This window comes from Narcine bancroftii, chromosome 6, assembly GCF_036971445.1.
Source record: "Narcine bancroftii isolate sNarBan1 chromosome 6, sNarBan1.hap1, whole genome shotgun sequence".
NCBI classification, from domain to species: Eukaryota; Metazoa; Chordata; class Chondrichthyes; order Torpediniformes; family Narcinidae; genus Narcine; species Narcine bancroftii.
In genome coordinates, this window is record NC_091474.1 from 18,865,412 (window position 1) to 18,889,241 (window position 23,830).

Below are 23,830 nucleotides of genomic sequence, written 5' to 3' on the forward strand. Positions count from 1 at the left end.
CTTGAATCCATCACTGCCAGCTGACCATTGTTGAGTCACTGACAAGAGGCATCAGATACAAACAAAAATCAATGGCAAAACATTTTTAGGTCAGATGAACACAATGTGTCAGTGAGTGTGGCAAGAGCTGGAGTTCTGGCAGGAGCAGCAGCGAGGAGCTGGACTCAGCCAGGCCTGGTGAGAGCAGCGGCGAGGAGTCAGATTTGGCAAGGTGAGACCCAGCAGGAACAATGGTGAGGAGCTGGACCCAGAGAGGCCCAGCAGGAGCAACATTGAAGGGCCCAGCCTGGACACAGCAAGACCCGGGGGGAGCAGCGGTGAAGCTTAATTTTTGATCTTTTAGCAATTAGAATAAGTTTTGCTGGTGATGTATCACAAATTTCCTGGAGCTCTGCTTGATTGCCATTAGGGAGACAGGGAGGAATGTCCCAGTTTTTCCTGAAATTGGCCACATTTTTTTCTTTGGTTTTCACCTCCCCCAGAAGCCACATTACCAGCATATTAGGGCAGAGAGTGGGAGAGAGAGAGAGAGGGAGAGTGGTAGAAAGAAAGAGAGTGGTAGAGAGAGAGGTAGAGAGAGAGAGATAGAGAGGTAGAAAGGGGGGGGAATATGGCAGCCAAGAGAAATGCTCCTCTTGCAGGGTGTAGGTTGTCAGGAAACCCAGCGGTATCTCTGATGACTTCATCTGTGAGAAGTGCATCACACTGCAACTCCTGACAAAATGAGTTAAGGAATTGGAGCTGGATGAACTCTGGATTATTCAGGAGGCAGAGGGTGTGATTGACAAGAGTTACAGGGACACCATCACACCTAGGAGGCAGGAGGAGGGTAGATGGGTGACAGTCAGGAGAGGGAAAGGGAACAGGCAGTCAGTGCAGGGCAGCCCTGTGGGTGTTCTCCTGAATAACAAGAATACCATTTTGGGTACTGTTGAGAGGGATGACCTACCAGGAACAAGCCATGGCAATCAGGTCTCTGGCATGGAGTCTGATCCTATAGCTAAGTATGAAAGGTAGGAGAAGATGCTAGCTATGCTGATAAGGGATTCCATAGTTAGAGGAACAGATAAGAGGTTCTGTGGAGGAGATTGAGTTCATGGCATACTCAGGAAGGAGGGTGAGCAGCCAGATGTCATGGTCCATGTAGGGACCAATGATGTGCGTCGGAAGAGTGAGGAGGTCTTGCAAGGATAGTTAAGAGTGAGGTTGAAGAACAGGACCTCCAGCATAGTGATCTCAGGATTGCTACTCATTCCACGTGTTGATTAGGTTAGAAATAGGAGGATAATGCAGCTTAACACGTGGCTGAAGACATGGTGTTCAGGGCTTCAGGTTTCTGGATCAATGGGCTCTCTTCCAGGGAAGGTGAGACATGTTCCAACACAATGGTTTGCATCTGAACTGGAAGGGAACTAATATCCTTGCAGGCAGGTTTTCTAGTGCTGCTGCGCAGGGTTTAAACTAGATTTGCGGGGGAGGCGAACCAGAGTGCCAGAGCAGATAGAGGAGGAGGAGGGAAAAAATTATGTTAAAATTGTATGCACTGTTAGAAGTCAACAGGTTGAACATTGTGGAAATGTTCTCAGGTGTACTGTAGGAAAGACAGACGAGCTTAGACCGTGGATTGATACATGGTATTATGATATTGTGGCCATCAGTGAAACTTGCTTGCAGGAAGGACAGGACTAGCAGCTCAATGGCTGGGTTTCCATTGCTTTAGACATGTTAAAATGGGAGGGGGGAAGAAAGGGGGAAAGTGGCATTGCTCATCAGGGAAAATATCACAGCTGTGCTCAGGCAGGACAGAAAAGAGGGCTCATCTGCTGAGGCAACATGAGTGGAGCTGAGGAACGGAAAACAAATGACCACACTCATGGGGTTGGTATTGTAGACTGCCCAATGGTCACCGAGAATTGGAGGTGCAAATCTGTAGAGAGATAACAGACAGCTGCATGAAACTTGAATTTGTGATTGTAGGAGATTTTAACTTTCCACATATTGACTGGGACTCCCATACTGAGGGCTGGATGGCTTGGAGTTTGTCAAATGTGTTCAGAAAAGTTTTCTAAATCAATATATAGAGGTACTAATAGAGAGAGTGCAATACTGGGTCTCCTATGAGGGAGCCAGACAGGACAGGTGACAGATGTATGTGTAAGGGATCATTTTGGGTCCATTAATAACACCATTAGTTTCAAGTTAATTATGAAGAAGGGTAGGTCTGGGCCTTGGGTTGAGATTCTAAATTGGAGAAAGACCAATTTTTAGGAAATGAGAAAGGATCTATAATGCGTGGATTGGGATAAGTTGTTTTCTAGCAAGGATGAGCAAGGTAAGTGGAAGACCTTCAAAAAGGTGAAATTTTGAGAGTACAGCTTGTATGTAATTGTCAGGATTAAAGGCAAGGTTAGAAGGTTCAGGGAGCTTTGGTTTTCAAGGGATATTAGGGATGTGGTTCAGAAGAGAGGTGTATAAAAGGTATGGGCAACAAAGAGCAAATGAGGTATTTGAGGAGAATACAAAATCCAAGAAAATCCTCAAGAAAGAAATCAGGACACGAGGCTGTTTTGGGAGACAATGTGAAGGAAAATCCTAAGAGTTTCTACAGGTATATCAAGAGCAAAAGGATAGTAAGGGACAAAATTGGTTCCCTTGAAGATCAGAGTGATTGGCTTTTATAAAGCCAAAAGAGATGGGGGAGATCTTAAATGTTTCTTTTCATCAGTATTCACTCTGGAAACGAGCAGTCGTGAGAAGTAAGGAAAACAAGCAGTAAGGTAATGGAACCAATACAGATTAAAGAGGAGGAAGTGCTTGCTGTCTTAAAGCAAATAAGCTTGACAAGATATTCCCTCAATCCTTGAGGGAGGCCAGTGCAGAAATTTCAGGGGGTCTGGCAGAAATATTTAAAATGTCCTTAGCCACGGGTGTGGCGCTGGAGGATAGTTCATGTTTTTCCATTGTTCAAAAAAGGCTCTAAAAGTAACCGTGGAAATTATAGGACAGCGAGCCTGATGTCAGTGGTAGGGAAATCAATGAAAAGTGTTCCAAGAGATCAGATATGCGATTATTTGGATTGCCAGGGACTGATTAGGGATAATCAACACAGCTCTGGGTATGGTAGGTTGTGTTTAACCAATCTTGTAGAGTTTTTCGAGGGGGTTACCAGGAAAGTTGATGTTATCTCCATGGACTTTAGTAAGCCCTTTGACAAAGTCCCAAAGTAGTGAATTGGCTTCGACATTGCCTGGACAGAAAGTAGTGGTGGAAGATTGCTTCTTATATTGGAGGTCTGTGACTAGTGGTGTGGATCGGGAAACAGTACTAGAACCGTTGTTCATCATCTGTATCAATGATCAATGTGGTAAATTGGATCGGGAAGTTTGCAAATGACACTAAAATTGGAGGTGTTGTGGACAGCGAAGAAGGTTTTCAAAGCTTGCAGAGGGATTTGGACCAAATGGTAAAATGGACTGAAAAATGGCAGATAGAGTTTAATGCAGACAAATGTGAGGTTTTGCATTTTGGAAGGACAAACCAAAAAAGGACATACGTTGTAAATGGTAGGGCACTGAGGAATGAGGTAGAACAGAAGGCTCTGGGAATACAGATATATAATTCCCTGAAAGTGGTGTCATAGGTGGATAGGGTTGTAAAGAGAGCTTTTGGCATATTGGCCTTTATATATCAAAGTTGCGAGTAGAGGAGTTGTGATGTTATGTAAAAGTTGTCAAAGACATTGGTGAGGCGAAATTTGGAGTATTATGCGCAGTTTTGGTCACCCAAGTACAGGAAATATATTAATAAGATAGAAAGAATGCAGAGAAGATTTACTGGGATGTTGCCCAGACTTCAGGAACTGAGTTACAGTGAAAGGTTAAACTAGTTAGGACTTGTTTCCTGGAGCGTTGAAAAATGAGTGTCGATTTGATAGAGGTAGATAGAGTAAATGTAGATAGGCTTTTTACACTGAGGGCAAGTGAGATACAAACCAGAGGACATGGGTTAAGGTTGAAAGGGGAAATTGTTAGGGGGAACATGAGGGGGAAGTTTCATACAGAGAGTGGTGGGAGTGTGGAATGAGCTTCCAGCTCGAGTAGTAAATGTGGGCTTAATTTTAACATTTAAGAAGAATTTGGACAGAGATGGGAGAGAGGTATGGAGGGCTATGGGCTGAGTGTAGGTCAGTGGGACTAGGATGAGACATGGTTCAGCACTGACTAGAGAGGTTGAGATAGCCTGTTTCTGTGCTGTAATTGTTCCATGGTTCTAATTAAACATACTAATTTCAATAAAAGTTCATCTAATGTTTTGGCAACTTCTTACGTGATAAAGCATATCTGAAATTATCTTTGCGTCCACTATTTTTTTTTCAGGAAGCAAACCTTTTGGAAAAAAAAAATTGTTGTCCTGTGTAATAATTTTGTAAACTCAAATCCCAACCAACTTTCATAACAAAATGAGCTATGTCCATTTTGGAAACTGCAGAGATTCTGAATTTTTAGGTCTACTTTCATACTGTTCATCATGCCAATAAAAAGAATAGAGAACTGTCTTTCCTGCAATGAGAAGAAAATGGCGGGCGACAATGTCCTTGGTTCCTGAAGGAACCACTAACTTGAAAGAACTTTGTTCTTAATGAAAAACTTGTTGTTTGGAGAGTGAGAGTTATGGAGAGAAATTGGACAAATGGGTTGTTTTTTCTCGAGTATAGGAGGCTGATGGGTGACCTGACAGAGCTGTACAAAATAAGGTGGACATTCTGAATCTTTTCCACAAGGCAAAAGTATCACACAAGAAAACCTGTTAAAGGTGAGGGGGAGGATGTTTATGTGAGGCAAGCGGGGCAAATATTTTACAGAATGCAGTGAATGTCTGGAATGGTTGAAGCAAGATACAATAGTTGCAGTTGAGAGGCCTATAGTCAGACAATATGAAGGGGATCTATCAGGTACAAGCAGCAGAGTTGTAGTTTGATTTGGACATGATGTTTGGCACAGACACATGGGCCGAAGGGCCTACTCCTGTGCTGTATTGTTTCATGTTTTCCAAGTCATCGAATGCAATTCAATGAACTCCAATGAATCCTATGGTTTATTTTGCTCCGTGATGCACCTTCATCTGAATAGGGCTCCCCGGAATCGCTGGGGGAAAATCCACTTGGTAATTCTGAGGGGACTCTCTTTTGCTCCTCTTTCTCTGACTGGAAGAGACGCTTCAGGCAATTTCTGCCGATGGCAAATCTGTCTGCCTTATGGTAGACATAAAGATAATTCCATGGAATACCGCACTGTCTTTATTGCATGACAATAAATTGAATCTTGAAAAATCTACACTCCACATCACACCAAAGCATGACTTTTTCATTTCTATTGCAACAAAATGCATTGGCATCTGCCAGACTTAAAGCTGGACTCAAGATTATTTATACCTTTCACAGCCAACCTTGTCTGGTACCGGGTTCCTGTGTTCTGAGACTGCTGCTGTTGAGTCCCTGGTGCCTGCTCCCTCTGAACCTTCTGCATGTGCCACTTCTGCGAGGAGGTCTGAAACTTGGTTGAGGGATTCCACACAACTGCACGCTGAACAGCTGGTACCATTTCCTTCGGCAAGAGAGGTCGCTGTTTTTTAACAGGACTGCTGTTGACAGTGACAGCTGGAACTGTGGCTGTGGATGCCACACTGGCAGTTGTTGCAATACTGGATGAAGAGGTCTGGCTTGGGAGACTGGGAACTGAAGAAGCAACCTCACCTTTTGGTTGACCGGACACATTCACAGTGGGTGATGCTTTACCTATACACATAATTAGGAATATTATTTGTGTCTTAATAACTATTAGAAAGGATAATCAACAGTTCGATTCACAATTCTTTGATTGTAATATTCTCTGTGAATGGCAGGAAAGCTTTCTTTATTCAAAGTATTTCTACTCCATTTTCCACCCTCCCATTAACACTTGTATTTGAAATATTTACTCCTTAAAAATTTGGTTCAACTTTTATTCCTCAAATCAATAAATTTTCAGGTCAACCTCCAATCGTGCCAGAGAGGACAGGAACAGAAAGATGTGGCAGATGAATGTGAGGCTTAAGAGTTGGTTCAAGGGACGGGGAGATCTTCTCCAGAAGGTCTGATCTGTACAAAAAGAATGGGCTGCACCTGAGCCAATATCCTGGCAGGCAGGTTTGCTAGAGCTGTTGGTGAGGGTTTAAACTAGTTGTGGGGGGTGGAGGGTGGCGGTGATGGGAATCAGAATGTGAGTGCAGAGATTAGGGGAGAAGGACAAAAGCATGATGCTATGTGCTCTGAGTTGGTGAGGAGGGACAGGCAGGGGACAAAATATAAATGTAGCCAGTTGGAGGGCTTGAAATGTGTCTAATTCAATGCTATGAATATTAGCAATAAAGGGGATGAACTTAGAGCATGGATCAGTACGTAGAACTCCGATGTTGTGGCTGTTACTGAAACTTGGCTGGAGGAAGGGCAAGATTAGCTGATGCAGGTTTAGACGTTTTAAAAAGTAAAGGATGGGAGATAGAAAAGAGGGAGGGGGAGTAGCATTACTGGTTAGTGGCAGTATCACAGCTATAAAAATGGAGGACACTGCAGAGGGAGTGGCCACTGAATCAGTGGAGGTGGAAGTCAGAAATAGGAAGGGAGTGATCATTATGCCAACTGTAGCATATAGACCCTCCCAAATAGCCCGCGGGATACCGAGGAGCAGATAAACAGGCAGATTTTGGAATGAAAGTAGAAAGCAGTCATGGAAAGAAAGTATTCTTCTTTGAGGTTGGTGACTAGTGGAGAGCTGCAAGGATCTGTTCTGGGACCCCTGCTCTTTGTGATTTTTTTATAAATGACCTGGATGAAGATGTCAGAGAAGTTGTGGATAGAGCTGAAGGTTCTCAAAGGTTGCAAGAGGATATAGACAGAATGCAGAGTTGGGCAGAAATGTGACAGATGGATTTCAATCTGTGCAAGTATGAGATGATGCATTTTGGAAGGACAAGCCAGAAGGCTGAGTACAGGGTTAATGAGTTAAGAGTGTGGATGAACAGAGGGACCAGACCTTGGGGTTCAAATCCCTACATCCCTTAAGGACGCCACACAGATTGATGATAGTTAAGAAGGCCTATGGGATGCTGGGATTCATTAATAGAAGGAGTTCAGGAGTAGAGAGGTTATGTTGCAACTCTACTAATCTCTGGTAAGACCACACTTAAAGAGTATTGTGTTAATTTCTCGTCAGCTCATTATAGAAAGGATGTGGAAGCTATGGAAGGGTGCAGAGGAGATTTACTGGGATGTTGCCTTGAATGGGAAACAAATCTTATGAGGCAAGTTTGTAGAACTAGGACTTTTCTCTTTGGAGTGTAGAAGGGTGAGAAGGATAGGGTGGACAGCCAGTACCTGTTTTCCAGGGCAGGATCTGCAAATACCAGAGGACACAGTACAAAGTTAAGGGAGGGGAGAAATTAGGGGCAAGTTTTTTTTAATATAAACAGAGAGAGAGATCGCTTCTCAGCCTTTTGGCTAAGATCAAGTGCATAAACAGAGAGAGTTGTGGGTGCATGGAATGCCTTGCCAGGGATGGTGGTGGAGGCATTTCAGAGACTCTTAGTCAGACACACGGATGAAAGAAAAATAGAGAGTTATGAGATAGGGAGGGCTTAGTACTTTTTTTAAAAAGGAATATATGGGTTGGCAAAACATCGAGGGCTGAAGGGCCTGTATTGTGCTGTGGATTGTTCAATGTAATTAAATTAGGGACAATTATGACACACTTCTCTGATCTTGTACATGGCTCATGTTAAGCATAATAAAAATTAATACACAGCATTAAATAAAGCAAAACTAGATTTTTTTTTACATTATACATTTTGTTCACCAAAAGAAGGTCCTCATTTAATGGTGATAAGTTCTTGGAAAGCGCTTCTTTCAGTGAAATGACATTAAATGAAACCAATTTTACATCGCAGTAAAATACATTATAATGAAATGTCATTTATAAAAAAAGTCATTTATCAAGGACTTATTGTACTTCTTTAGACATTACTTTGTTTCGGTTATAGTATTCCTTTATTTCAACTGATAAAGAAACAGTACAGAAACCTACATCAAACCAATAAATTCTTAATTCAACAAACTAATGTTTCTATTTCTTAACCAGGGTGCATGTGCCATCATTTGTCAATTCATGCTTTAAAAAAAACAATACTCCAAATGCAAATCTGTTTTTAGTTTGTTTGCATGAGATCATTTGGTTCTGTGATGCTATTATACCTTTTGTGTTAAGGTGCTTGCTGATCAAATGATGGATTGTTTTAAACCAGAGTGGCTAAACGTTTTTGGTTATGGGCCACATAAAGAAAAATATAAAGAGTTATGGGCCAAATAATATTAAGCCTGGCAGTTTTCAACCAGTTACACTGTAAGAAAAATGGTGTTTTTAGACCAGAAAACCCATGTGCCATCAAAAAATTCATTTTTTTAAAATCTATATAACTCTACTGAACAGTTTAACTGTTGACATTACAGCAGTTTAATGATGTGTTCACATATTACAGTTGGCATTTCTGTATCTGCTGCTTTTAAATTTAATTTAAATGAATACAATAAAACTCTTTAAAACTCTCATTCAAAAAGCATAGCAAAATAATAAAGTTGGGTGCGAAATAAGAACAGGAGAAAAGATCAAGAATGGGACAGGGCTGTCTCCAACATTCCTCCACAACTCTCAGTAAATACAGTTCATGGCCCAAGTGTCCACCTTAATGATAATGATGAAATGTGCAAATCTGTAGATGAGCTATTAAAGATGGGCTATTAATGTTAACAGGTTCCTTGCAAATCAAACACACTTCCCCTTAACTTCTGTGAAAAGGTGTTCATTTTCCTACTGTGTCTGAAATTTTAGGTACTTCCTTGCTGTTTTGCACCTTTTCAGTTCTGCCATGTTTTAATCAACTTTTTTTTAAAAAGAGAGGTAAGTATTTTCATCGATGAACAACATTTCAAAAGCCGGTCTAGTAGTTGTTCAAAATGGCAGCAACATCTAGTGTTGAAAGTTAAAACAAAGTACATACAGTACAAATTTATTGATCGAGACTATGTTCTAATAGGCCATTTAAGAATGGACAATGGGCGACAGTTGACCAGGGGTCTATAGTTGACTTAAACAATCCTATGTTTCTATAAAGGAATGAACTGGTTGTTTTGGGTGGAAAATTTGGCCAAGAGTTATTCACAGTGAATGCCACGCAGCAGCCAAATCCAACCAAGATGCAATAAACACAACCATGGCCAAACACTCTCCAGGTTTAACAGAGAGAGCAGGTGTAATAAAGGAAAGCACAGGTTTTAAATACACACACCTTCTGTATTCGATGCAACTGGTGATTCCTTCAGTGTTGGTGTTGGCTCCTTCTTACTCTTCTCCCCCTTCTTGCCTTCTCGTACAGTTTCTTTGCTTTCATCCCCCAAATCTATAACCAGCTCATTGTCAGAATCAGAATCTGAGTCCAGTCCCAAGTGCACTGTTGGAGAATCAGTCTCATCTTTATTTCCCAGTTTCTCCTTTGCACCTTGGTGTAGATTTTTAATTTTCTCAACATGTTCTTTGTCTGAATCCCCATTTGCCTTGTCCTTTCCCAAAGCCTCATTTTTGGCCACAACAGAACTTGGACTGGTTTCCTGCTTCACTTCACCATGAACCACTAAATGTTTCGGTTTCTTTTTCACAAAAAGGGAATCCTTTTCACTCCTGGTACCTTCCTTGTCCTCTCTCTCTTCTTGTCCATTATTTAGCTTTGGGCCTTCATCGCTGACATATTCACTGTCAGAGGTGTCTGATTTTTCTGAATCTTCCGAGTCACTGTGTTCAGCTCCTGCATCAACATCTTCAGTAATTTCATTTATACCTTGGGACAAGAAGTCACAAAATTTTGAACCAGTACCAAGAAATACCTAAAATATCTTCAGTGAAGACTCAAAAAATTTACATGCAAAATAAATTGATGATAAACATAGAAAATAAAGACTATTCCAACACAAGAGACCAATAACTTCCATCATTAGTAACATTTCTTATTCAGTGATATTTGGGTGGCACGGTTCGCGCAACACTGTTACACCACCAGCGATCGGGACCAGGGCTTGAATCCTATGCTGCTGTAAGAAGTCTGTATGTTCTTCCCATGTCTGTGTGGGTTTTCCCCGGGGACTCTGGTTTCCTCCCACCCTTCTTGCCGTGCTGTATGTCTAAATTTAAATTTAATTTATAAATAATAATGTGTCAAAACAAGCTAATAGAGCTCATTTCCACAAGATTTTTTTTTAAATCGCAAAAATCTAATCAAAAACATACAATTAGCATTAAACGCCAAGGGTGTTACTCATGATTTAAAATATTTGGATCAAGTGAACTCTCCACACACAAAAAAAAATCTATAATCTTGACTTCTGTGCAAGTTTGTTCAGTTTAAGTCCAGTTTACTGCAAATTTTATGGTCAGTTTGATTGAAACATTTTTGTAGACAGTGGCTATTCTTAAACAGACTATTGATTATAAACGTAAAGCAATCATAATCATAAACTAAGTAATCAAAAAATGATCACTGAACACAATTTAAATGAAAGGCCTGTAATGTTCTACATTATCCAGGAAATGACTGCATTTACAGGTGCATCATAATGGGTACCCCACTTAGCACTGCTCTGAAATGCTAATTCATCATAATGCTTTGGGTCCCAAAGGAGAAACACTCACATATGTGTAGCCTGCTGTACTTGTTTAAAAAAAAAGACATTTGTTTTAGCATGAACCCCTGACCTACCTGTACATAGAAGTTGTTATGCTGGTAATCTAATGCAAATCCCTGCCCTCTGCTTGGTGTGGATAAAGCTGATGAGGATCAAAAGAAGCAGTGCTGTTGCTCAGCACAAAGATGTGGGGCTCAGGTCTACACCCTGGCTGGCACAGTGACTACAAGTTATTTCTGGAAATTGTCCGCTCCAATTCCACTTGTTAGTATTCTATGAGCCCTATTGGGATTTGTATGAAACCATCCAGATCTTATGGTTTCTCTCTTCATGTTCTGTTGCGTGTTTTGAAGCTATTAACCCTCTCTTCATTCAATATTACCCTGGAGAAATCTTAGGGCAGGGAAACTCCATGCAGCTAAAACAAGGGGGAGATATCACATTTAGCTGATGGTAATGGGGGGGGGGACTACAAGTTCCAGGTAGCATGACAACACATGAGGCACTACTGCTCTGTTCCAGTGATGCCCTGCATGCACTGTGCCAGCCTAGATGATGCCCACACCAAGGCTATCAGTTTTAAACAGCCCCAATATGCCCAACATCAGACCTCACATGCAGCCTCTCGACACCAAGCCATTGCTGGATTCACACCAGGTTCATGGCATAGAGACATGCGTTTTAAAATTTATTGTTTAAAAAAATAAAAATAACTTAATAATGTAATTACTGAAAATACATACAATTTAAAAATTGTAACTTAGCTTATTCATGTGTTTCTTCCTCACACTGAAGCAGATTCTCCAGTGTGAATGCTAGGAAATTCCAGAAAGCTCCTACTCCATCATTGGACTTCATGGAAAATCTGGCAGAGAAAACAGCCAGGAAATTGCCAGCATTGAATTTGCAAGGGGTCTCTAGTTTGCTGAGGCTTATGAGAGAAAATCAGTTGTTTGGTGCAGAGAAGCGCCAAAAGTTTCCTAAAAGTCTCAGTCAATAAAAATGCAATGTTCAAATGAACATATCTCATAAGGATGTCCCTGAATTAATTTTCTGCTAATTTTGACCATAAATACTACAGAAATCCTAGCAATTTAATTAAGTTATTAATCTATTCGTTTAAGTTTATTATCATTTGATTACAGAAAAAGATGAAAAAGCATTTCTCCGGACCACGGTGCGCACGCATTCACACACGATACACAGCATATAATCATCTTATTCATACATACATAAAGAAATAACTTAAAATAAATTTTATGTATAGTTTTTTTTTGGGATGATTTACTTGGTTACAGGATACTGTTCATCAATCTCACAGCCTGTGAAATTAAGCTATTTCCCAGCCTGGCGGTCCTTATTGTATCCTGACTAGTAGGCTATTTCATCTCCCCCACCCCCCCAAAAAAAGTCATGCTTCCTCAAAAGATATCATATAAATACCCACAGGGGTCATAGGATATTAACAAGAACTATAAACATTCTTCCCAGTCCAGCTTCAAACCAATTAACAGTGTCTACAAAAAATTGCACTTATAGGTTACAAGGCTTCTAACTTGTTCTGTATTCCAAAGGAGACAAGACATTAAGATCATTGGGTCCTACACTGGAGTGTAGAATACGAAGTAAAATTTAAGACTCTTGTTGAATTTTATATTGACTCATCAGTACCACAAAGCAATTATAATCTTTGTAATGTTAAGGATGTTATTTTTGTTTTACTTTCCCCCACACAAGTTAAGGAGCAAGTGAAATTTAATCAAAGATTTTTTTTTAATTTGATCTTGGACTTGGCAATTCCAGGAGAGGGCTAGATTTCCAACTAAATGCAGATCTTGGATGCAAGAGGTGCTGAAGGCACTGAAGGGTTCCTGATCATGTCAGAGGTTCAGATCTGGAGCAATGGGCAGCTGATGGTTTGGTTATGGGGGTGCAGGAGCGCTGGAGGCAAAAATCACTGATATAGGGTGACTCTGCTTTGCTTTCTCTGACTTGCAAGAGGCACTTCAGGCAATTTCTGCTAATGGTGAATATATCTGCCTAACAGCAGACAAAAACAAGCTATGTGTAATACAGCCTCTCCCCCAATTACGACGTATGCAACTTACGACCATTTGGAAAAAAAAATTTAAATAAAGAAAAATTGTAAATATAAAAATTAGGTTTGGCCGTACATCCACCAGTACTAATAGCTGCCTGCGTACCATAGTGTCCATTAGACAATATTCTGGCATTTTGTACATCATAGCATCTCTATCCGTTCTTAGGATAAAAGAATGCTGTACAGATATAGTGGGCTGTCAGGAGAGCGCAGGGCAGTGGGATCAGTGTGGGGACTGACAGCAGACTGTCGGGAGAGCATGGGGCAGTGGGATCAATGTGGGGATTGACAGCTTGAGGACTGCATGCCTCACTAACATACGTCTGACTTGCGTTCTTTTTGAAATCTGACCGGTCAGTCAGAATGGAACTCAGATGTATGTTGGGGAATGATAATAAATTGAATCTTGATCTCCAACTCAGAAATCAGTAATTGTGGGCTTCTCTTCAACTGGTGGGTTTCAGTAGGTCATATCAAGCATATTGGTTTGACTATTCATTAACATGCATCACTCCTGCTTTACAGAAGGCATAAGGAAACAAATTTGTTTCTCATACATCACATGCCCAGTCAAAAGATAAAGGAAAAATAAACAAGTTTTCTGCCTTCCTAAAAAACTTGAAAAAAAATCTTCTAATTTCCAAGTAATCTTTCAAAGAAAGAACAAGTCTTTTGGAGGGGTTAACATATTTTAAATAGCAAACACATTCTCACCTAACTGTGCTTTACAATTTTCGATGGTCTTGTCAAGATTAAGCAGGAATTTGCTGCGTACTGGCTGTTTTTTGGGTGAAGTGAGGAGAACAGGAGCTGACTGCACCACAGATTCACTCAGCTCTTTTAGATCCATCTCTGCTTTACTGCGATCTATCGCATTGAGAAGATAGAATGAAACATGAATGAGAAATCAATTATGGGAGTTCAGCCCGAGACATCTGAAAAGGAAAAGAGGTAACCCAGAGCCAATTTGGAGCATGGGCTCAGACTGCTCTAGAATGCTGTGTTAGAGATAAAGGCAATAGAGTTTGGCAAATTAATGACACCATGACCTTTGTAACAATAAATTGGGCAGAAAATCAAGCTATTACTGCTTTAGGACTAATACAGAATTGAACAGAAATACTGTTGAAGGTAAGTAATAAAAATAAAGCTTTCAATCAGATAAAATACTAGATATAGGAAACTTCAGCAAAAGCTCCCTACTCTATCTCATGGTCTCCAAAATACAATGAAAAAATAAACAATGAATATAACTAAATAGAGGGCTATTTTATTGAATCATAAAGACAATGCAATTGTTTTAATAAAACCAATACAGTTCCATCCCTATATAGCTATACCTCATTCAAATAAGTTAGCTTCCTCACTCCAAAGTCCATTCTAAAGGGCTAAGCAGTGGTTCTCAACCTTTTCTCTTCCACTCACATACCACCTTAAGTAATCCCTTACTAACCACAGAGCATAGGATGCCTAGGTGCTCTGTGGTTAATAAGGAATTACTTAAGATGTTATGTGAGTGGAAGAAAAAAGGCTGAGAAACGCTGGGCTAAAAGGTGGCTCACATCACTGGATAATCCCACTGCATGCACATACACTGCCCCCACCCAGCCTCTTCATCTCACTGTAGGTTGACTACAAATCCCACACAGCCAATGGAAAAACATTTTGTGGTCATATAACTAACCAAGGTTTAGATTAAGGATACTGCCCGTAGGAGGGGTTTTCAAAGTCCTTTCTGATTTAGCAGCAATGGGAGTGGAGGACTGAGGAGAGAAGGGTTTTGGGCTGCCCGACACACTGCCAGCTTGACTCGTCTTCACAGATCCGGGAGAAGCTGAAAGAGGAAACAAACTGGATCAATGTGGAACTGGCAGAGAATTTTAGGTTTCGAACATCGTTTGCAACCTGCACCAGAACGGAGGAGAAAGGTTGGTCATCCAAAACTCCACACAGAGCAGAGTCAATGAATGGAAATATGCATTTTGTAAATGAGCATGGACGCTATCAAACTATTGAAGGACCCCTGCATGACTCTCCAGCACCCTTCTTCTTATTATAAGCTTCAGACCAGATTATTCCATATTCAATAGCAATTCATTTCTAATCCTCACTTCTCCCTTTTGTTCACTTGGATTAAGGATGATGCATTAAAAATTTTGATTAAGGTGAATTTCAAGGCAATTGACAATCCAACAGGCCCATTACTTGAAAGAGGATCTTTACACACAAGTAACACCAGCATATCATTTCCAACATGCATTACCCTCAATGGAAATGCCATAAAATGTTACTATTTAAAACCCAAGACAATCAACTTTTAAATCTATTCACTTTGCCTTGTTTGCACAAATTCTGGGAAGTATCCAATGATGCAACACAAGTTGTTTCTGCCTCACAACAAAATTAAAAGGGCACAGTCACCCAACCCAACCTCAGCTCACCTTCAGGCTAATGCCATTCTGGTTCAGTGTTCCCTGCTCTACTGTGATGTCTGGAAAGCAGACCTCACTGTCCAAATGCAAAACAAGCTAAAACTCAACCACAATTAAAATTCAATAAATTGAGACAACTTTGTGGAAATAGGGGTTATTCAAAGAAATTACACTGAAAGAGAGGCAATCAAATGAATAAGCAAACATTTTGAAGGGGTCGTAAATATTCAACCTCTCCAATTGGTTTCTTTCACACATCTTCCCAAAAAAATTGCTTTTCTGCTTTTATTCTCCCATTCCATTACATAACAGCCCAATTACATTTTTTTTAAAAAGTTCCTACAATGAAGGGCTATCATACCTGTGCTTCGGTCAATGAAGTCCATGGACTCCTCACTTGCACTGAAGTGACTGGAAGCTGCCTTCATGCTCTTCTCTGTGGGTTCAGTTTCTAAGTCAGAACCGGTGTGTACCGAAGAGTTGGTGCTCATTGGCGAACGGGGCGTGTCGGTTAGTGAAATTCTCTGACTGGGACCACCAATTAACACAGACTTGCTGAGAACTATTTTGGGTGATGCAGTCATATCAAAATTTAATTTGATCTTTTCATATTTATCAGGCTTAGCAGTTCCTGCTGCTGGGTTCTGGGGATCTTTCAGCATCTGGAATTGGTTGTTGGGAGTGTATGGCGACCGAAAAGGTGCATAATTAAATGTTCCAAACTTTTTACGAATGTTCTCCACATATACCTCCATTTCTTGCATTGCACTATTGAAGATGCTTTTAGTCTTTTTTACAGAAAAGGGAATTTCTCTGGACATGAGGTAGCAGTTATTTATTGGAACCCAAGCCCTGTGTGCCATAGAAAAAGTGTTCAATTAATACCTTGGGGTAAAACACAGAAGTCTGCAGATACCATATTTGAAGTAAAAACTAAATTCTGCACAAACAGTCAAATTTACATAACAAAGATAAAGATAAATGACCAATATTATGTGGTTGAGCCCTTCATCGAGGTATGAAAAAATGTAGGCAGGTGCCCAATCAAAATACCTTGTTTAGATTAACTGGCCAATATTTTTCTCATCACCTCCAAAACCAAAATGACAAAAAAAATATTTTATTTACAAAAGCACAGCAGTCTTTTCAGAATGTCCTTTGATCCAAGGGGCAAAAAGCAAAAGAAATTTTTTTGAGACCTTTTATCAGCTTCTCTCCTTCACATCAAGCTATTTTCAACCTTTGTGCTTGTGGGTCACTGGTATTCCATGCATCCCAATATGGCAACGCCAATTACAAAATTATCCTGTTTTCAAATCCCTCCCTACCACTGAAGTACTGGACCTTGAATCTTTTCATGTGGCCAAAAGTCATATTTTGTTCGTGCTTCTGTGAAGGGTCTCAGGATATTTTGCTATGCAATTGGAATCACGTTTCTGCATGAAGTTATTTCCAAGATTGAATAAACTTGCTGGATAATGAGACACTAAAAATGCCAGGTAGCCACGAGAACTCATCCCTCATATACTGTAATGATTTTATGATTCCAAGAAGCTTGACATTATGCAGGACAATGCAACCCAATTGTCACCCTATCAAGCAACTTGACCAACCATAATCTCCATGATTAGTAGCTGAAGTTTGCACCATCCACAAAGTGCACTGCAGTTGCTTGCCTGGACTACTTTGACAGCTCCTTCCTCCTGTACCAAGAAGATCAAGGACAAGCAGAGGGCAGCATGGTTAAAGTATTGGTGAGCATAATGCTATTGCAGCACCAATGACCATGGCTTTGAATCCAATGCTGTCTTGTAAAAAGTTTCCCCATGTCTGACTGGGTTTCTACATGGGTCTAGGTTTCCTCCCACCCTTCAAAATGTACAGAGGTTGAAGGTGAATTGGGGTGATTGGGCGGCACATAGTCCTGGGCCAATTGGGCCTGTGATTGTGCAGTATGTCTAAATATATTTTTTTATATATAAAGTAATTTAATTTAAAATTTAAAGCCAGTTCATGCAAACACTGCAACTTGTGGATTCCCCTTCTAGTCATATACCATACCATCTCAAAATATATTCCTGGTCCTTCATCATTTCGGGATCCAAATCCTGGAACTTCCTAACCAATACTGTGGATAAATGCTTTAAGAATCACTCCTCAATTTTGTTGTTGATGAAAGACCCCATTATTCATAAAGTAATTAAGATTGTTGGTGTGTTGATTATTCTGGCCTCAAGATACACATTCGTGCCCTATTCCGTAGATTAAGTACATCACTAAAGGAGATCCCCGGTCCGGGCAATGGCGTGAAGCAAGGCTGCGTTCTCGCACCAACCCTCTTTTCAATCTTCTTCAGCATGATGCTGAAACAAGCCATGAAAGACCTCAAAAATGAAGACGCTGTTTACATCCGGTACTGCACGGATGGCAGTCTCTTCAATCTGAGGCGCCTGCAAGCTCACACCAAGACACAAGAGCAACTTGTCCGTGAACTACTCTTTGCAGACGATGCCACTTTAGTTGCCCATTCAGAGCCAGCTCTTCAGCACTTGATGTCGTTTTGCGGAAACTGCCAAAATGTTTGGCCTGGAAGTCAGCCTGAAGAAAACGGAGGTCCTCCATCAGCCAGCTCGCCACCATGACTACCAGCCCCCCCACATCTCCATCGGGCACACAAAACTCAAAATGGTCAACCAGTTTACCTATCTTGGCTGCACCATTTCATCAGATGCAAGGATCAACAACGAGATAGACAACAGACTCGCCAAGGCAAATAGCGCCTTTGGAAGACTACACAAAAGAGTCTGGAAAAACAACCAACTGAAAAACCTCACAAAGATTAGCGTATACAGAGCCGTTGTCATACCCAAACTCCTGTTCGGCTCCGAATCATGGGTCCTCTACCGGCATCACCTACGGCGCCTAGAACGCTTCCACCAGCGTTGTCTCCGCTCCATCCTCAACATCCATTGGAGCGACTTCATCCCTAACATCGAAGTACTCGAGATGGCAGAGGCCGAGAGCATCGAATCCACGCTGCTGAAGATCAAACTGTGCTGGGTAGGTCACGTCTCCAGAATGGAGGACCATCGCCTTCCCAAGATCGTGTTATATGGTGAGCTCTCTACTGGCCACCATGACAGAGGTGCACCAAAGAAGAGGTACAAGGACTGGCTAAAGAAATCTCTTGGTGCCTGCCACATTGACCACCGCCAGTGGGCTGATATCGCCTCAAACCGTGCATCTTGGCGCCTCACAGTTCGGCGGGCAGCAACCTCCTTTGAAGAAGACCGCAGAGCCCACCTCACTGACAAAAGAGGAAAAACCCAACACCCAACCCCAACCCACCAATTTTCCCTTGCAACCACTGCAACCGTGTCTGCCTGTCCCGCATCGGACTTGTCAGCCACAAATGAGCCTGCAGCTGACGTGGACATTACCCCTCCATAAATCTTCGTCCGCGAAGCCAAGCCAAAGAAGAAACAAAGAAAGGAGATGCCTTCCAGATCAGTCTACCAGATCATACGAGTTAAAGAAAAGCAGAAAGGTTGTCTTGGCCCCTGGCAATGTTTATAACAAAGCAATTAAAACCACAATGTTATTTTCCTTAAATAGACAATTAACATGTTTTAGTAATTTAATGGTCATATTTAAATCTTCTCAAAATTGCAGTTCAACTGCTGATTCAGTGCTGTTTTAAACACTAAATGATTTAGAGAATATTGGAAACAATTTTCCATAGACAACAAAATAACTCACCTGTCATGCTGCCCAAAGAAACGTGCATCAACCTGTCCATCCTTATCCCGCAGTGCTTTAGCAGGCCAAAATGGAAAGCCTTTAAGCTTTGCCCAGACAAGCGGATGTGGATTACTCTGTGAACAAAAAAAACAAACTGGTTGGGTGGGTGGCAAATCTAAAATCTAGCAACACAAGAAGAAAATGGATTAAAAATCACTACATCCTGCTGGAAAAGATAAAGCAGAATATGAAGAATTGCCGTATATACTCATGAAATAGTCAATCCCACGTAATAGTCAAATATCCCCCACCCCCACTTTATGGCTCAAATATTTTATGTTTCCCATATGACCAGTGTAAAAGTCGACCCCCTTATTTTTGGCCACAACATCTGAGGTCCCAATACTCCAAATGCCTGCCCATCTGAGCCCCCAATGACCCAACTATAGATCCTCACCCCGGCCTGGCCGCCCGTCTACGAGAGCTCTTGACGCCCCAACCATCTGCGCACCAGTCCTCCTGATACCCTGGCCACAGACTCTCTCCAAGGTCCCACCCACCCAAACTCTTGAAGCCTCAGAATGCAGACTTACCACCCAACTTACCACCCAAGCACCCAATACCTTGAATGACACAGGAACTTACCACAATCAAAAGTATGACCCACTTACAAGTCTTTTTAAAATATTTTTATTGAATTTAATAACAAAATGGCATAAACCATATCATATACCTAACGAACATAAATTGTAAATCGAAAACATAGCCATAATTTATTTCTTAACTTAATCTTATCCAAAACATTAAATCTAGGATTGGATTAAATTAATAGTTGACACATTCTTCATAATATAACAAAGATAGTATTGAAAGAAAAAGGATAATCCTCCAGAAAGGGGGAGAATTAAAAAAAACAATAAAAACCCAAGATAAAAATGTACTTTATTTTAAGTTATAAATAAAATTTCCTTTAAAAAGAAAAGGAATTTATCTTTCTCAGATATTAATTTTATCTTCTGCAATATGATCAATGTTTACAATATGTAAAAATGAACCCCACCCCCTCAATGTTTGACCTGAAAAATTGGTCCAAAAAACTTGACCATTTCCTGAGTATATACTGACCACCGCCAGTGGGCTGATATCGCCTCAAACCGTGCATCTTGGCGCCTCACAGTTTGGCGGGCAGCAACCTCCTTTGAAGAAGACCGCAGAGCCCACCTCAATGACAAAAGGCAAAGGAGGAAAAACCCAACACCCAACCCCAACCAACCAATTTTCCCCTGCAGCCGCTGCAACCGTGTCTGCCTGTCCCGCATCGGACTTGTCAGCCACAAACGAGCCTGCAGCTGACGTGGACTTTTACCCCCTCCATAAATCTTCGTCCGCGAAGCCAAGCCAAAGAAAAGAAGAAAGGGACACATATTCATTGCAGCCAATTCCAACTGCAAAGATTTGGAAACTCCTCCTAGTAAACACTACTGTTAAATGAACATAATTCTTCTGTGGAACACAGTGGCACAGCACAAGGCATCAACATTGCTGGCCACAGATGCAGCAAACATTTGAAAAGAAAATTTTTTAAAAAGATGTTACCGTATTACTCATTATAATCATTCATGGACAGCAACAACAAAACCTGCTACTTAAATTGATTTGAATTAGTTTTCGGTTCCTTAAATTTGGTAGGGATCTATACCAGAAGGCAGCACAGTTTTTCCCTTCATAGGTAGAGTTGTAAAACAGTGGAGGTGTCCCAAAAATGTGACTGCCCAAGTTTAATGCAAAACCCCATAGGTGAAGAATGATTACCCTCTGCCTGAACACCAGGCCTATTCCATCTCACAAAACAAAGACTCAGCCAAGTCCACTTGATTCAAAAGAAAACTGAAAGTGAGCAACATAAAGAAAATAAATTATTCTTAGAGAGGACTGGAGGATACAAGTTGAAAAGACACAACCTTGAACACGATTAGGAACTTTATTACTGATCATAAGGGATCTCGCATTTAGGGCAGGAAATTACAAAAAAACGTATATGGATTTGAGCCAACATTATCTAATGGGGTGGGCAAACTTTTAATTTTGAAATAGAGCATGTAACAGGTCACTGCGGCCCACGAGTCTGTGCCACCCAATTAGCTTACACCCCCACTACATACTTGTGGGCCGAAATGGCTTATTACCATCCTACATGCCTAAACTAAAAATTAAAAGGTTGCCCACCCTGTAAGAATATGATTAATACCTGATGATAGATGGTTTAAGCTATATTCCATAGAAGTGTTTAAATGTCTGATGCACTTCTTGACCAATCATCCACTTCTCACCAATACTACATATTTTTCTCTAAGACACTTTTTTTTTGAGCAACAACTGCACATAAATTTGGGAAAGAATTATTCGATTGATTTTCTTTTGCTACAAGTTGTGCCATAATGAAAACCAAAGGTCATAAAGAGTCAAGAGATTTGTGCATAATTAACAAGAAAAAAGAATTATGATATTTTCAACAAAAATTATATTGGTCTTGAAAGCAGTAATTGCAAGATTAAACTAACTGAGTAGTGCTCTTCTGGCATATTGTAGGATATTTTAAACTGAAAGAATATATCATGCAAATCACAGTATTATTATTCAGCTTTTTAAATTGAGCTAAATGTGACAAACTGCATCTTTTGATGCCATAACATAAATTGATTGATCTTCCTGGATTAATTAAAGCCAAATATTCTTTAACAAATCAACAAGTCAATTAGGGGTCAAATTAATTTTAATTTAAACTCCACAAGCCAATCGGAAAGCATTTTCTGTTGCAAGTAAATTCAAGTTTTGGATTTGTCTTTCATTTATTCCAAAAGCAAGTGTAAACGCACTGATCCGATGACTAAGAAGTGGTTCAACATTTTAGATTACTAACACAAATGACTAATTGTAAATATTCTAAATAACCAAAAAGTTGAGTTAAAGAGCAAGTATCCATTCTGAAGGCACAAGCAATTGCTCGATTCAATGGACATTTTGACATTTAGAATTTTTAGAGCACTCTAACTTACACAAGGCTCACAGAACCAGTTGTCTCTCTTCTGGCATGCAGCCAAATAGCATTCAGGACAAACTTCAATTTCATTCATCTAATTTTTAAGGGGGAAAAGAAGAGAAAAATATTACCTTTTAACCACATACTTTCTTCAGTACATCAAAGCATCAAAATAAACCACAAATAGTGGGCATCTGAGAAAGTGAACAAAAGTGACAGAAAAAAGGGAGAAAAGGCATTCTTCCTTTTTTATCCTGTCCTGGAGCCTCCACGGTGATGTGATCACAAAGTAGGCTCACCAGCAGCTATACTTTATGAGGTGTCTGTGGAGATTCAGTACGTCACCGAAAACATTTGAAAACCTCTACAGGTTACAAATTCTGACTGGTTGCATCACGGCCCTGTATGGAGGCGCCATCTCTCAGGACAACAAAAAAACTCCAGAGGGTTGTTAACTTGGCCTGTGACATCACAGGCACCAGACTTCACTCCATTGAGGACATCTACATGAGGTGGGGACTTAAAAAAGCAGCCTCTATCTGCAAAGACCCCCACCACCCAAGCCACGCCTTCTTCACTCTGCTACCATCAGGAAAAAGATACAGGAGCCCAAAGACGAGAACAAGTACAGCTTCTTCTCACTGCCATCAGATTCCTGAATAATCAGTGAAGCAAAGATACTGCCTTAATTTACAGGCACTAATTTTTTTTTCATTTATAGTAATATTGTAAGATAGTTATAATATGAACGTTTGCACTATGATACTATGGCAAAACACTGAATTTCATGACAGTAAATTCTGATCCTGACTCTGCAGAATATTACCAGAAAAGTTTTAAAAAAACATTTATCTTTGACAGACTGAGCAATCTTAACAGCTTGCTTCACATTTATTTATGAACGTGGTCTGATCCACACCTCCTTCTGAACTGTCATATAATCAATCCAATAAATAGAGTGGAACAACAAAATATTATGCAACGACCATGTCAATACTTACTTCATGCTCGCAGATCTTAATGATCACTTTAGCTGTTGCTGTTAATTTGTGATTAGCTGCAACACAAAAATCTATTATTGATTTTAAAAATAGAACACAGTATGATGCTGACAACATTTCAGTCAATAACATGAAGTGTGCCCCTAATAACTACAATGTTACACATTTCTGATTCATTCCACATCTGGTTGATTATGTGGGATCATTTTCGTCTCTAAACATGAAGATCTGTATGAGTATGAGCTCATGTAACACTGTACACAAGCAAGATTGAAAGTGGTACAGCATCATTAATGCCATCTTTCAGATGAGCCAGTATTCATTTTGAATGAATATAAAATATATTGCAAAGCTTCATGCTTTCTTTCTGCACCATACAGTTGGTTTATCTTTTGCTTCATGGTTTGAACTCATTAGCCTTTGAGACGTTATCCACTGAATAGTTCAGACATACACACCATAATTGAATACTTAACCTTCTGCTAGGGTAATAAAAACAGTATAATAAGCAAATATATTCCTATTCAATCATTTCCAGCAACCTTTGCATGAAAGTGTTAAGGACAGGATGTGAAAGAAACTTATTCTCCCTTTCGTTATCATTTTTTAATTAGTCTTCAAGAGTGCTTTCTATTTACAGTTCATCATTAGTTGAATTTAAATTTAGACATAGAGCATGGTTACAGGTCCTTTCAGCTCATGCCCATACCGCCCAATTACACCCAATGACCGACAACTTCAGTACGTTTTGAA

General features: G+C 40.4%; 1 protein-coding gene and 1 long non-coding RNA gene across 15 annotated transcripts in view; one reads left to right on the forward strand and one right to left on the reverse strand.

The window, feature by feature from the left end:
• Window positions 1-23,830, reverse strand: part of zmynd8 (zinc finger, MYND-type containing 8) — a 138,042-nt gene that overhangs the window by 22,288 nt on the left and 91,924 nt on the right. For 10 of the 14 annotated variants that reach the window (XR_011339938.1, XM_069884197.1, XM_069884195.1 and 7 more), the window contains 8 exons: window positions 23,078-23,133; window positions 22,093-22,170; window positions 19,055-19,170; window positions 15,657-16,147; window positions 14,548-14,697; window positions 13,578-13,730; window positions 9,376-9,921; window positions 5,432-5,794 (listed from right to left, as the gene is read on the reverse strand). Coding sequence is in view for 13 of the 14 variants with exons in the window: in XM_069884197.1 (XP_069740298.1) it covers window positions 5,432-5,794; window positions 9,376-9,921; window positions 13,578-13,730; window positions 14,548-14,697; window positions 15,657-16,147; window positions 19,055-19,170; window positions 22,093-22,170; window positions 23,078-23,133 (1,953 nt within the window). In the remaining variant the exon portion in view is untranslated. The remainder of the gene's footprint in view (window positions 1-5,431; window positions 5,795-9,375; window positions 9,922-13,577; window positions 13,731-14,547; window positions 14,698-15,656; window positions 16,148-19,054; window positions 19,171-22,092; window positions 22,171-23,077; window positions 23,134-23,830) is intronic. The other 4 variants (XM_069884199.1, XM_069884200.1, XM_069884196.1 and 1 more) reach the window with 2 other exon arrangements.
• LOC138735784 (uncharacterized) lies at window positions 76-11,782 on the forward strand. The gene is made up of 2 exons (XR_011339941.1): window positions 76-211; window positions 11,561-11,782. It is a non-coding gene; the product is annotated as an uncharacterized lncRNA (long non-coding RNA).